The sequence below is a fragment of the Ahaetulla prasina genome, chromosome 1 (genome assembly GCF_028640845.1).
Source record: "Ahaetulla prasina isolate Xishuangbanna chromosome 1, ASM2864084v1, whole genome shotgun sequence".
Lineage (NCBI taxonomy): Eukaryota > Metazoa > Chordata > Lepidosauria > Squamata > Colubridae > Ahaetulla > Ahaetulla prasina.
Window position 1 is genome coordinate 272183885 of NC_080539.1, and position 14795 is coordinate 272198679.

Genomic DNA, 14795 nt, shown 5'->3' on the forward strand with positions numbered 1-14795 from the left:
AAGGTGAAAGAAAAGCTATAGGAGTAAGAACTTCTACATTCAATCAAATAATTAGGTTCTATTACATCAAAAATTTTATTTAATGTTTTTCACTCAAGGTGCAATTGATTAGGCTTAAATTATCATGTACTGGACACATTATGTGAAGTTCTAGCTCTGTTGCGAAATCTATAATGCTCAGAAAGTGAAAGGAAAGAGAATGACCAGCAGCAAGGCAAATGGATTTGATTGTAGTGACAATAGATGTAAGATTCTACTATAAGGCAAGATTGGAGAAAAATTCACCATGAAAGTCTGTCTAAAGAATCAGTACTGATTTGATAGGACATAATCACTTAGTTTACACTCAAGGGGAAATGTTTTAAAAATCTTTTATTTTTGGATTTTTGTAAAGTCTAATTGGATTCTATAAATTCCATGTTATAAAAAGCTGTCATCCGTTTACTTAGAAAATATCAGGTGTATTCTATGAACTACTCTGCCTTGTATAAAACACAATATAATTTCCAAAAGTCCCTAATAAGAACCTTCTAAGAGTTACTATCTGCGCATGCATCTATGCATGTTTATTCAAAAATTAGCCCACTAGGTTTAAATCTATTTAATCTTCTGTAACTAACTATATGCTGGATCACTGCTCTAGTTTTTCTTAACTTCAATTTGCTTGTTTAAGAGCTAGAAATTGGACTGAGTTTTTCCCCAAAGGCAAAGCACTAAAAATAGATGAAATGTCGAATTTAGTACTCCCATGTCAAATGTAAGCACTAAAAACAGATGAACTTTATGCAAAGGGAAATGTGGGAGACCAACTGATAACCGCTGCCCGTTTCTTAACATCGCCGAGCCTTTTCCCTAAGGCGGCTTATTCCACCCACATCCCATGTCAACCACAGTACGCTGTTTTGTTGCAAAAACAACAACAACAACGCCAGACAGGTTTCCTCTTCCAAAATTTACCTGCGGGTTCAATGTACCAAACGGTCCTCGCCTCTAAATACGCCTTTCTGATTAAAGGGTCCAAGAATGCATTTGCCCAATGAGTGCCACACATGCTGGCTGCTAGCGGGTTCCCAAGCGAGTTTAACGTTTAACGCCCCAACAGGCAGGAGCTTCCCCGCCTTCGGGCAAGGGGCACGGACGGACGCGAGGCAAGCTCAGCTGCTCGACCCAGCCGACCACAAGCTGACTTGAAGCGCTCAGCCTGGATGGCATTTTAAGGGTGCAGCTCCGTAACGGCGACCCTGCCCAAGAGGTTTACTCGCGAGATGCCCAAGCGCAGCGCAACAATGCCTCGCTCGCCTTGCCTACTAACCGGGGGAAAGGAGCCCGGCGGCGCACAGCTGACCTTGGGGAGGCGCGGTAAGCAGCAGGAACGGCGGCGGCAGGAGGAGGAGGAGGAAGAAGAAGAAGAAGAAGGAAAGAAGCGCCTCCACGGCGGAGCGAGGATGTCCGGACCCCATCGGTCAGCTGGAGCTGCCTGCCGAGCTGCTGCAGCTACTGCTCGCTCGCTACCGCGGCTGCCGCCCCCCTGGGTCCGGCCCAGCGCGCGTCCCAAGAAGGAGGCGTCTGCCGGCGGGCTGTCCCACCCGAGGCACTGCCTTCCCTCACGTGCGAGCGCTGCTGGCGGGGCAAGGAGCGGGCACGCGCCCAGGGAGGCGGCCACCCACCGCCTTTCCTCCTTTTCCCGCGCTTCCGCGAAGACCACGCGTCGTAGTTCAGCAAGAACTAGCGAAGGACGCCTGAATCTCGGTCGTCTGAATAATAGTTGCGGTCTTGTTGTGATTCACAAACACACACCCGCCCCCTCATATATTAGTATATTCGATAGAAGGGAGCGTTTTCCATTACTTAAACGTTTTTAGCAAAAGCGGAGTCACTTCGCTTTTAATATTTTGAAATGAAATGAAAAATATTTAATATTTTTCAATGCAAAGTGTTGTACCTTGATGAAGGTCTCTTTTCTTGAGAGCATACCTACCTGAGAGCATATGCACCAAGACTAATTCCTTGTGTGTCCAACACTTGGCCAATAAAAAAAAAATATTCTATTCTATTCTATTCTGGCTTACACAAATTGAGAATGACTTGGGTCATGGGTAGAATGGACTTTAATAGTGATGTTGCAAACTGGGAGGGTGGTGGCAGCTTGATGATGATGATGATACTGCATTTAAGTTTCCAAAGGTTCTAATTAAAAAAACATAGAATAAAACTTTTTTGCCACTTTAAATGTACACTAAGCATACATTAAAATGAAATTTCATTGCATTCAGCTGTCAAAGGATAACCATATGCATATACCCACATATATGACACAAAGAAACATCACAGTCTAGTTTGAATGTATAGATTATACATGGCCAGGGAAAAAAAAGAATCCTGCAAATTTACCAGAGGGATGGCATAAGGAACAAAGCTGTTGCAGAATTTAGCAATCCTGCTATAAATACTTTGAAACCTCCTCCCAGAGGGGAGCAAAAGAAACAGAGTATGAAATGTGTGTGTGTGTGGGGTCTCTAACAAAGCTTCAAGCCCTAAGCAAATCTGATAGGTTGTCATCTTATTAGAGCTTGATCCTCCTGACACGTCAACAATTTTCCAGCATTCCCAGCCAAGGCTTCTCTTCAGCCCAGCTTAATAAAAAAAATACAAAAAGACTTGGGGATCTTCCTACTCAAAGTGCACAGATCTAAGCTAGCAAATCTTGATCAGTCTTCAGACATCAGTGCCATGGTACATTTTTGCTCAGTGGGGGAAATTTTAATGAGATGTTCCATATGATGGGAACAAATTAGAGATCTCAGTATAAAAAAGGAGTTTAATGGACAAAAACAAATACAATCAAAATTACTAGTCAAGCTAGCTGAACGAGTTATAAGTTCAAGGCCTCAGTTCAAGGCATGTTCATTGCAGAAAAAAATAATGGAGATTAGACATAAATACATGTTGTTTGGATGACATTAGGCACATCCTCTGCATTTTTTCCTTCTGCCTTGTGCAGTTTTGTATTTCAGCATTATCTTCAGCTTTAGAGAATTTGGACAATAATTGAAAGTCATTCTCTTTGCAAGGCCTCTACTGATCAAGGAAAATGCTGTCTCTGAGGCCCTGTATATAGGGTATATATATATAGCCAGCAAATCAAAAATTATCCAGAGGTTCAACCTATCTTCCTAATGAGGCTTGATGGTGCATGAGAAAAGCTAAGCCTAGTTTTCCTTATTTCTGCCATGGATGAAGCAAACCAAAGCTGAATTCACATCTCTCTGAAATCTGAATCTTTCACATTTTTAGCAGATACTGTTGGGTTACAACAAGGGCTAGATATGTGTTACCAAGGTGCTCCATAAAATGGTAAAATTCTCTGTATGGAAATATCTTCTGGACTGAATCTTAGTACAGTAGTACAATATGATTTGAAATATTGGAGAAATACAGATCTATACAGAAATAGGGCATACCATCAATAATTTTGAAATTTATTTATATGTCGCCTTTATTATTTTTACAAACTCAAGGCAGTGAACACATCCAAAACATCTTCCTCCTCCTATTTTCTCCACAACAGCAATAATACTAATTTATATCACAATTGTGGAGTCCTTAATGCCTTCTGAGCTTGGTTGCTTCCTTACAGACCTAGTTTCATTACCAAACTAGGCAACATCATCAATGCTAGATGTTCGGTAATGAAACATCTGCAAGAAAACAACCAAGTTCAGAGAGCACCAAGAATCCCACAATTCAACTCTAAGCTACAAATATTCTCTTCTGTCAATATATCACAAGTCGGTTCCTTTTTTGTGCAGGGGATTTCAGTAACTACAAAAAGTACTTAGTTTATTAAAGACCTTATAAAGTTTTTTTCAGCTTTTTAAATTAGCATCTTAAAGACAGGAAATAAAGATTTTTAAAGTTAACAATACATACTTTTGTAAACTTTAACTGGAAAGTTTCGTCTAGCAAGCAAGGAAAAATGAAAACTGCAAGGTGGTATAATAATAATATTAATAATGTATACCACCCAACTCTCAGTGACTCAGAGCATCTTACAACAATCAAAGAAATTGTAAAGTAAAATTAAATTAAATTAGAGTAAAATTAATAGATTATAATATGCTAAGCACAATAAAATGATATTCTTCTCCCTTGCCAAAGGCCTGGGTAAAAAGCTCCTCAGAGATCCTTCAAACAACAGCAGAATGGGAGCCATCTGCATCTTGGGGGGTGGGGGGTACTCATCCGAGGAACTACTAAGACGCTAACTCATAGCAGGAGGAAGGGATAATATCAAGTTCTTGGCTTCCCTGCTTCGATAGAAAGCAAAATCCTTCCAGACTTTAACAAAATTCACTGAAAGAGAATAAGATAAAGTGACAGAAATCTCAGCAACTGGATTATTTCTTTAGAATCCAAACTATCTGCCAACACATTTCAGACATGCCAAGTAGAAGTCACTAGCAAATTTACTTTGAGAAAAATCAGCTGGGGGGAGGGGGAGGTAACGGATTTCTAATCATACTGGTAAGCATCGTGTCCTTGATAAAGGGATGGTATGAAACATTCCGGGTTTCTATTCAGTAATTGATTGCTTAGCTAAATAAAAACATTTAGACAGTTTTTATGCAATTCTTATTTATATACAGTTAATCTAAATTAACTGCTATCAGGACATTTTTGGGGAAAAGCATAAAATAAAATGTTTATCTACTGCACATATACAGCTCAGTTTTATCAAAAAAAATACAAGGAAAATATTATTTTTAAGTAATAGGTTTCAGCATTACTTGTTATTATACATTACTTGTTCCAAATTGGTATTTTTAAATTGTTTCAGCAGCATTTTCCTTAGATATATTGGAGAGTTAAAAAATCACTAGACAACTTTTCTGTGAAAGTTCACAGAAAATATAAGAATGCAGTAGTCTTAAAACTCTTGCTGTTTTCCTTCCTGTGTTTTTGTAAAAATAGGTTTCAGTACAGTATTTAGTCCACCAAAAATTAAATATTGAAATAGGCTGAATGTTACCCCTAGACTTCTTTAAAAAAATGTCTCAGATATTGCTATACTACTACTGTATACTGTATTGTCACATGTAAATTCATGCAATACACTGATTAGTGTATTGAAGATAAAGGAAAATATTATATTTCCTTTTTAAAAAAAAATTGTAGGGCTTTTCCAACTATCCACTTTATTTTGAGTCAAGAGAAAAGATTACTATATAACATTTGTTGCCAATCTTTTTCCCGTTTCTGCTGGTTCCATTCCCAGTCCCAGCCAGTTAGACATCTGATTTCCAAGGAAATAGGTGACAAAGCCTATTGAGAATGTCCTTGGACAGTGTTAAAATAAGATGAAGAATATAACTTTAATACTGCTGCAGTTGTCCCAAGGGTGCTTTTCAAAAGGCAACTGGACTTTCTTGGGGTTTTTTCCCTTGAAAATGTTTTGCTTCTCATCCAAGGAGCTTCTTGTTCTTCAGTTGTAATTGATGAAGAGGCTGCCTTACTACAGAGCTGGGGACATGAAGGAAAACTGACAAAGCAGAAAAAGTGTTACTAGGGAATATTTTTGCCATGATTAGGTCCAAGGGGGAAAGGGCTCCAGATTGGTTTAAAACTGCAGTTTTATTCTCTTAAAACATTGCAGATTGAATATTAAATTTGAATCTGCGTGGTTTGCATCCTCCTCACAGAACAAATTCTATGGAAAATGAAGTAGCTCCAAAACGGCAACTTATGAATGAATTCAACAGTGAGATTTTTTGAAAAACAAGTTTCTAGCAGAACTTGCTGCCTGCGAGAAGTATCAATGTGTGATGAAATACCTCTACATATTTCAACTTCAAGCCAATTAGGATAAATAATTACCACAGATGGCATATTAAATTAATCTTGTTTATCATATTAGAAAAAAACTTTATTGCAGTTCAAGTAAGCTATATCTATACAGTGTTTAAAAATACAAATTACAATTAGAAAAGGAATAAAATACTTGCAGTTTCTGTTCTATAAAAATGACTAAAATGTGCCAAAATTCTTCACATTTTATTAAAATTACAGCTGAATTTTGAGGAAAGTAAAGAACCCTAAGTATAAAAGGAACTCCAAAATGAAAATGAAAACTATGTAACTTTCAAGATTTTTTCATAGTTTCCAGATATATTTTAACTATGACAATGAGAATTCTAAAAGACTCTGAAGAAGTTCATTCTTGTAGAGATCAACATAGATGCATTGTCTATATTGCTGGAAATATACAATGCACAAGCACAAAGTTCTGAAGTGCTAGTCTGAAACTTAAAATTCTTCACAGTGGAAAAGTATTACTCCTCTAAATAGAAACATGATTTAAGTTTATGTGCTGATATAGAAAAAAATTTCATTGAAAGGAATGGGCTGCAACTGACTTGTTAGCAAATGGAAAAAGCTATATTTCTCGTAATGAATTTCAATTTTGATGACAAATGCTATAGTTACCTGTCAAATAAATACAATGCAGTCCTTATTCTCTTATACACATGAAAGTATTTGAATCATACAACTTAAAGAAGGAATTCTGTTAACTGTTATGCTTTAACAAGAATGATATTTCTAGTAATTGGAACACCGTTCTGAGAATTAGGTCATCAGTGCTATGCTGAGAATTGAGTATTTCTCTAATTTCGCAAGAAATATATCATTTTGTGTACACAGTTTGAATCTAGAAGTGTTTTTGTGCCCTCCATTTAGTATAAAAGAATAACTGAACTACATTGATATTGCCTCTTATCATTGAAATATTTTGTTTGGAAATGAGTATCTACTGTGTTTTCATCTGAAGAGGTACAGTTATATTTATGAGAAAGTGATATCCTAGAAGCATGCTGGACCTTTATTTCTTGTGTATTCATAAATGTAATTGCACACAATGTTTAAAATATTTTCCTAAATTTATCACTATATATGCCCTCAGATTTAAGAGGCCTGTCATGTATTGCAAGATTATGGGAGATAACGTAGATATTGAAAGATTACAAATCTAAAGTTGATGTTCCTAGAACCAGTAACATGGTTCTTAAATAAATCATGCTTGACAAATGTATTGCTTCAGGTTCTTTTACCAGAAGCAATTTGCCCCACTGCATATTAGGTCCAGGAACCATCTAAAATCAAGAGTTTCTTGTATGCAATGGGAAGAAATTTAATAACTTTAAATACCTCATATACTTGAAATATGATAGGGCAGCACCAAGAATCCTTCAACAGTAAGAGTGATTTTTGCTTCCTTCCATAATGCAAACAAAACAAAGATAATACAACTTCCCATTATTTTCTCTGTATAGATGCTGGTGATAATTGCAATTAAGCCAAGTGTGATATACATTCATACAATTCTTTAGTCACACCCTGCATTAGCTACTATTGTACAAATCTTCTATTAAGTTGTTATCTATCAACTTAAGACATTTTATACAAAAAAGTTTAAGGAACATGGCATTTCAAAAGAAAGTGCCTAAAAGAATATGTAACAGGTGTTTTTATCTTGACAAGTTTTGTGTGCAGTTAGCTAAGACTTTTCTTGATAAAATTTTGGAGGAAAAGAATATGTTTAGATGAACACACAGAGAGATTTCAGTATAGATCAATACACAGCAAATAAGGGTAAACGTGCTCCTTTGAGACTCAAGCGTATTCCTCTTAGGATAAGAGTAAATAGATTAAAAATGAAGTGAAAGAAGGCAATAATGAACACTTATCAAGATAATAATGAAAAACACAAGGTAAGTAAAAATAGTAAAATTTAATACATGTGCTGTACTTTAAGTTACTGGAAAAAATGACCACAAAATGTAGGAATTAAGAATAATGCTACTTGAGTAAACTGACAGCTGAAGACTCCTTTTTCACAGCTCCATGTGTTAAAGCCTAGTGTTCATACAGAAAAGGCCTCCTACTACAGTACAGAGATTTCAACCCTTGTCCTATGTATCTCAGTATTATCTCTATTAGGTATGCATTTTCTAAGGATTTTAAATTCTCAGCTAATAGTAACAGATGTTTCTAGGCATTCACTAGATTTTTTTTCTTGATTGGAATTTTACTATTTATAAGAATCCACATCTGAACTTTATTAGAATAGGCTAATATTTTTACACAATGTTCACAAGTATCCAAGAAATCTTGCATTTAACAAAGCAAAATTAGAACATGACATTCAGCTTTTGAAAAGAAAATGTTTGTTATCTTCTGCCTATTAAGTAGGGTTAACCAAGATCTGAAAACCTTTACATGTTAATAGCTTGAGTAACAGCATAAGTAAGTCACAGTAATACTGACCTCACTCATACTCATCCCAAATGTTTGACCAAAAGATGTGCTTATAATGCTGTAATAAAATTGTGCCAGTATCATAAGATGTCACGCAAGTGTGAAATTTTTGTTCTATGTGACTCTGCATATTTTTATGCTATTCCAGCATATAATTGCTATTCCAGCAAGTGTCACATTATTATATTGTTAGCCATTATGTAGGGGATATGCGACCTTAAAATAATCACATTTGTATGTTATGTTCTGAAATATCATTACATATAAACTGACTGAACTTGAAAGACATGTCCATGCTGAGACATATTTTTCTGCAGATACTTATTCTGGAGCTTCTGTCTAAGGGGACTGCACTCAAGGCTATAGCATTCTTTTTTTTTAAAGGCAAAGACCAGATCATGATGAAAAAGTTAAATAAATAAATGCCAGTTAAAACACATTTATAATTTTCTCTGTGCAATTTCATGTATGAAAAAATACTACTGATTTCTGAACATCTATCTGCATGTTTCACTCCTGAAAAATTTGCTAAAAATAATACTGATAAAAAAAGAAAAATTGCTAATGAATTCAGTGCTTTGAGCCTATTAAAAACATTTACATTTCTAAGTTTCTTGCAGCACAGCAGTGACTCAACATGGAAATGCTAAATAGTGTAACTTACGTAATAAAATATTAGTTTTTAATTGCTTAGTGACTCTTAGCAGAAATTGGAATGTGTTAATTACATTTTTTCAGGATACAGTCTGAAGGCAAGTTGAGAGAATGCTAAGAGCTTCTCACTGCACCATTATCTATGGCAAAGAAATATTACAGCTTTAAAATAAGCTGCACAATACTCATCTAACTCTTTTACATGAAAGCGTGTAAAAGCAAATCAGCAAATAAACTCTAAAAGTAATTTATAAGTATCCTTTTTCCTTTTACACACCAGATGTACAGTTTTTGTTATATTTTTGCACACCATTTGGATCTTCATTCCAGAAGAGTTGCATTGAGTCACATGAATATTTTGGATGCAATGTATTAGCAGATATAATCTTTGCATACTAACAATTGTTTGTTCCTTGTTGCTTTTTTAAAACAGTGCTTGTTGCATGAGGCAAAATCAGATGTCAATTCCTTTGACAAGGGATGCTTCCAGTGTGATATTGAACTCCTGCAATGTTTGCAACACACGGATCAAAGAATTCACAAGCGTGTGATCTTTTATCAATGCTGTATCCTCATACATCTGAGCAGTGATGGGGCAGTCTGCCAACAGAGCAATCCAATGGTGTAAGAGATGATCTCTGTAAGGGAAAGTTTTAGAGGTTGAAAACAAGCATTAAATATTATCTTCTTTTGTAAGAAAAATACTAAATTTTCTTGTATTATCACTCCTTCTTTTCCACTGGACACACTGGAGAAGAGCCTAATGCTGGGAAAGACTGAGGGCAAAAGAAGAAAGGGACGACAGAGAACAAGGTGGCTGGATGGAGTCACTGAAGCAATAGGTGTGAGCTTAAATGGACTCAAGAGGATGGTAGAGGACAGGAAAGCCTGGAAGAATGTTGTCCATGGGGTCATGATGGATCGGACACAACTTCGCAACTAACAACAACAATCACTTCTTCTTAACTCAAATTTAGCAATCACATATCTACTACCTAGCTTTGGTTTGGACAAGCTAACTTGAAGTTCTCCACACTTTTTAGAATTATAACTCTCACAAGTCCCAAATGTCAGAATCATAGCTTTAACAGAAAGCAATTGCATGGTGAAAGCAATTTGTAGACTTCATGCTGATACCTTGCTTGAGACTTTCAGAGTTCCAACCAAAATTCTGAAGACAATAAAAAGGAATTCCAAAATCTTTGGTTCCTTTAACATGTATTAACTATTTTAAGTAGAAACAACACTCTTAAAAAGTATAAATAATATTTGGATAGAATTATTGCTTCAATTTGTGCAATTCTTATCCCCGCAAACAAAAAAATTAAAATAAAATATGGGGTGTGGCTAAAAAATTTCCTCCTCTGAATATTAAGACTTCTGAGACATACGACTAGAATGAGCAAGAAGAGGTTTATCTTTGGGGGAAAAAATCCTAGCGTACTAATTCTTTTCAGAAGATTCAAATGGTTACTCAAATATTATTTTTTTCAAAGACCATGCATATATATGTATCTTGCGCACGTGTGTGTGTCTGTCTGTCATCTCTCAATGATTTGGGGTTTTAATCAATACTGGCAAATTGTGTACCTATTCACTGTGGGTTTTTACCCTATTATTATGCAAACACTATCTAGAGCTTAAGTATTTTTCACTAAAGGACTTAATTCTCAAAAAACTGTATTTATTTCTCTAAAAAAAACTCATAAACTAAAATCGTTCCAGATGCTTGCAGTTCTGACGATGACTGGAAATTGATTGTGAAGATAACTATTAATGAAACAACTAAAAGGATTATTTTCATTCAGTTACAATCCCATTATAAAATTTGAAGAGCTCAAATACAGTACCTTTATTATAGCATAAGATACAAAGTTTAGAACTGGTGAATATTCAAAAACAAAAACTCTAACATTTCTTTTTCCAACACTTTAATTTCCTTTTCATATCTAGGGTATTTTGTATTTTCAGTCTTTTAATCTATAATTATGAGCATTTATATATGCATATACACCTCTCATTATTTATTTTTTTCTTAAACCACACTGATTATTTTTTTTTTAAATCCCTTGTCACAAAATAAATTATTATGGATAATCATCTTCTATTTTAAGCTTCTAAAAGCTAACTGTGACCAAATACTTCTTTAAACAGCACCAACCTGATCAACAGAACAAGAAAATAAAATAATTAGGGAAACAGCTTATAGACAAAAGCAATAGCCATAGAGTCATACCTAGCTCCAAGGCAAACTAACATCTGAAATTTGCCATCTTTCCCAATGTTTCTAGGAGTGTTGTTGATGGCTGTTACAAAGCGACAAAAACTCCTCGCCCTTTTCTGCCAGTTTTCTTCTGGGACCAGTTCATTCCGATCAAGAGCTTCATAAAATCCTTGTGCTTTTTCTGAAGGTAGACACAAAACAAAAAAAATGGTCACCTAACCATATCAGTTTGTAACTGAATTATTTTTGTGTTCTAAATAGAAACATACCAATTTTACTCTGATCACCTTATATCTATGAAGTACAGATAGTCCTTGACTTACGACTACAATTGAGCCCAAAGTTTCTGTTGCTAAGAGTGAATTTTGCCCCATTTTATGATCTTTCTTGCTACAGTTCTTAAGTTAATGATAGGATTGTTATGTGAATCCTCACTGAATATGCTTGTCAGAAAATCACCAAAGGGGATGACATGACCCCAGGACACTGCAACTGTCAAATATATGAGTCAGTTGCCAAGTGTCTGAATTTTGATCATGTGACCATGGGAATACTGCAACGATTGTCAGAGTGAAAAATGGTCATAAGTCACTTTTTTCAGTGCCATTGTAACTTCGAATGGTCATTAAGTGAACTGTTGTAAGCCAAGAACTATCTGTAGTATACCATTGTTTTCAACTTTGTTATAATGAGAATTATTAGAGAATGTATATAATACATAAAAAAGTAAATATCACTACACTTTCAAATTTTAAAATTGACATTCAGGCAACTGATAAAATACCACTCTTATTTTCGCTCATAGTGCTCTTAGTATCAAATATTATTTGACTACTTTCTTCCATATTGCCTTGTTTGTTCAAATATTATCTAGAATAATTGTTTCATTTCATTTTCTTTTATTAAGAATGGGTGTTAAAAGTTACTTCTAGTACTAAATAGTTTTTACTGCAATAACCAATAATTCAAATTACACATGAGGCTCATTTAAGAAGACAAAGTAGATATTATAGGATTATATTTCCAAGCAAGTGTTCTGTACTTACCTAGAAAATCCCAAATAAAAACATTTTTGAAGAGCCTAGGAGATTTAAATCCATGCTGAAACACTTGCTCTAGAGCTGAAACAAGTCCGCCTTCTCCACAAAGCAAAAGTGTTAAACTTCCTCTCTGCCAATGGAAAATCAAACAAACATATTTTTAAATTGTTTATATATCTGTCTAACCATAAACCACTACAGCCCGTGATAACTAACTGAACACTGTACACATTTGTCATAAGCTACCTATATTTCATGTGGATTCCACCTATTATATTAAAAAGATTCAGGAGTAAGGCTGCAACAGAAATTGGAAAATTTTAATATGGATTAAATTTACTTAAAAGGTAGCAAAATGAGAACTACTGAATGAGTAACACACTAGAACAGGGACAGATAATCTATAACTTATATATAACAACAGCCCTTTTACTGGTATAAATGGCGACCACCCCCCTGCAAGAAAATGACTTTTACCATACAACAGCGGCCCCCAACTTTTTGGGCACTAGGGACCATGGAGAGAGGTTTTTCCACAGGCCAGAGGAAGCCTGGATCATGTGCTGCCTGCATCCTGTGGATGGGGCTTTGTTTGTTTGCATGGTCCGGCTTCTGACATGCTGCGGACCGGTGCTAGTCCATGGCCTGGGGGTTAGGGACCCCGCCATACAACGTAAAGAAAGGACAAAATAGGCAGAACACTAGCAGGCAGTAGTGGACAACTTCTGTTTGCTATGGATGCTATGCAACTGGGTATCTGTAATAGTATGTAAGAAACACCTAGGGAGACGAGAGAAGAAATGTTGTCTGAGGTATGCTCAGATATGAGAGGATAAAACCTGCAACTGGAAAGGAAGCAGAGCAAGAAGCTCAAAAGGAATCCTCCCTAGCTTCTCGGATTGTAAAGGAGAATTTGTATTTTAACTTGTCAGATTCTGTTAGTGTAGCTTTACAATAAAATAGAATTAGTTCATTTGGTCATGTTTCTTGTTTGGTCTGAAAGGTCAGACCTACACAGCAGTGGTAAAATCAAAAATTTTTTTTTACTACCGGTTTTGTGGGCGTGGCTTGGTGGGCGTGGTGCGGTGTGGTTTGGTGGGCGTGGCAGGAGAAGGATACTGCAAAATCCCCATTCCCTCCCCACTCCTGGGGGAAAGATGTTGCAAAATCTCCATTCCCACCCCACTCTGTGGCCAGCCAGAGGTGGTATTTGCCAGTTCTCCGAACTACTCAAAATTTCCGCTACCGGTTCTCCAGAACCTGCTGGATTTCACCCCTGCTACAAAGACTGAAGCACCATAGGATACTATAAAATAGGGAAACTAGTAAAAAATCTCAGATGAGAAAGTGTATGAAAATTAAGGAAAGTATTGTTGATCCAGATTCACACAAATCAAATTCCAAAACTGCCTCTGATTTCCACAGTGTGGCTCACCTAGCCCCTTTTTATCAGATAATAACAATTTACCAAATTTGTATGCTGCCTGACCCCCAATGACTCTGAGCAGCTCGTAACAATTATAAGAATTACATTGAAAGATAAATTAGATGTAAATTTATATTTCACCTCTGCTAATACTGATCAAATGAACTTAAATACAGCTTCCAAACACACTTGAAAGTCCTAATAAAAATGCCACAATATGAAATTATATACAATATGATGTATTTAATAATCCATACCTTTACATTAATTAGCAATTATATTAGTCAATTCTAGGCAGATATCAATCAAGGCAGAAATTATCAACTCCCATTATTGCCATGTATAGTAAGCTTACCTCTTTCTCTGGCTTGTGGAAATGTTTGACAATTCCATTTACTGCTTCACCAATAGATTCTTGTATCTGACCTGTATTTAACTCTGCAAAAGGAAATATATATATATTTTAAAAATCTAATCCGATGTCTAGTTTATATACAGATAAATTATTTTAAAAATAAGAATGGAAAACATATTCTCTCTCTTTTATAGAACTTTTTAATTTATGTATAATCTGTAACTTTTAAAAGTTACAGAGTAGCATACCAAAATAATAATTCTATGATTATTTTTTAATTATAGAATTAAATTATAATTATAATTTAAGCATAAAATTATGTAATAAAATATATTGAGCTAATAGGTTAAAAAATTAACTTTGTAGCTTTATCTTAGTTTTGAATCATAGGTCCAAAGAGAGCACCTTAACTTTAAGGACAAATCCTGTCTACTGCAGGAAGTGAAATATCCCCAGCAAATAATTGACAAGCTTCTGCTTGAACACATCTACTGATGGGAAGCTGTCAAGCTCTCTGGATAATTGATTCTCCTGTAAATCTGTTCTTCCTGTTGGGAAATTTGTTTTTTCCCCCCGAACATTAAATACAAACTCTTTCCTATTACTTATGCCTTATGCCAGAAATGGCAAACTGGTGGCCCGCGGGCCAATGCATCACGTGCAGGCCACGCCCACCCCAGCTCCATGAAGGGGAAAAATGTCGCAAAACATCACATGATGGCAATGTGACATGGCGATTTTGACACCTGTGCCTTATGCTGTGCAGCAATGTAGAAGAGATGA

At 35.7% G+C, this 14795-nt stretch overlaps 2 protein-coding genes across 11 annotated transcripts in view; both read right to left on the bottom strand.

Moving 5' to 3' along the window:
* Nucleotides 1-1565, bottom strand: part of SCUBE2 (signal peptide, CUB domain and EGF like domain containing 2) — a 63943-nt gene extending 62378 nt beyond the window's left edge. For 4 of the 8 annotated variants that reach the window (XM_058159517.1, XM_058159491.1, XM_058159500.1 and 1 more), the window contains exon 1: nucleotides 1313-1565. In XM_058159517.1, the coding sequence (XP_058015500.1) occupies nucleotides 1313-1460 (148 nt within the window). In that variant the 5' untranslated portion in view covers nucleotides 1461-1565. The remainder of the gene's footprint in view (nucleotides 1-1312) is intronic. The other 4 variants (XM_058159526.1, XM_058159473.1, XM_058159483.1 and 1 more) reach the window with 4 other exon arrangements.
* A 7086-nt stretch (nucleotides 1566-8651) lies between these two features.
* Nucleotides 8652-14795, bottom strand: part of DENND5A (DENN domain containing 5A) — an 83841-nt gene continuing 77697 nt past the window's right edge. For 2 of the 3 annotated variants that reach the window (XM_058159551.1, XM_058159557.1), the window contains 4 exons: nucleotides 14013-14095; nucleotides 12238-12361; nucleotides 11204-11372; nucleotides 8652-9605 (listed from right to left, as the gene is read on the bottom strand). In XM_058159551.1, the coding sequence (XP_058015534.1) occupies nucleotides 9422-9605; nucleotides 11204-11372; nucleotides 12238-12361; nucleotides 14013-14095 (560 nt within the window). In that variant the 3' untranslated portion in view covers nucleotides 8652-9421. The remainder of the gene's footprint in view (nucleotides 9606-11203; nucleotides 11373-12237; nucleotides 12362-14012; nucleotides 14096-14795) is intronic. The other variant, XM_058159565.1, reaches the window with a different exon arrangement.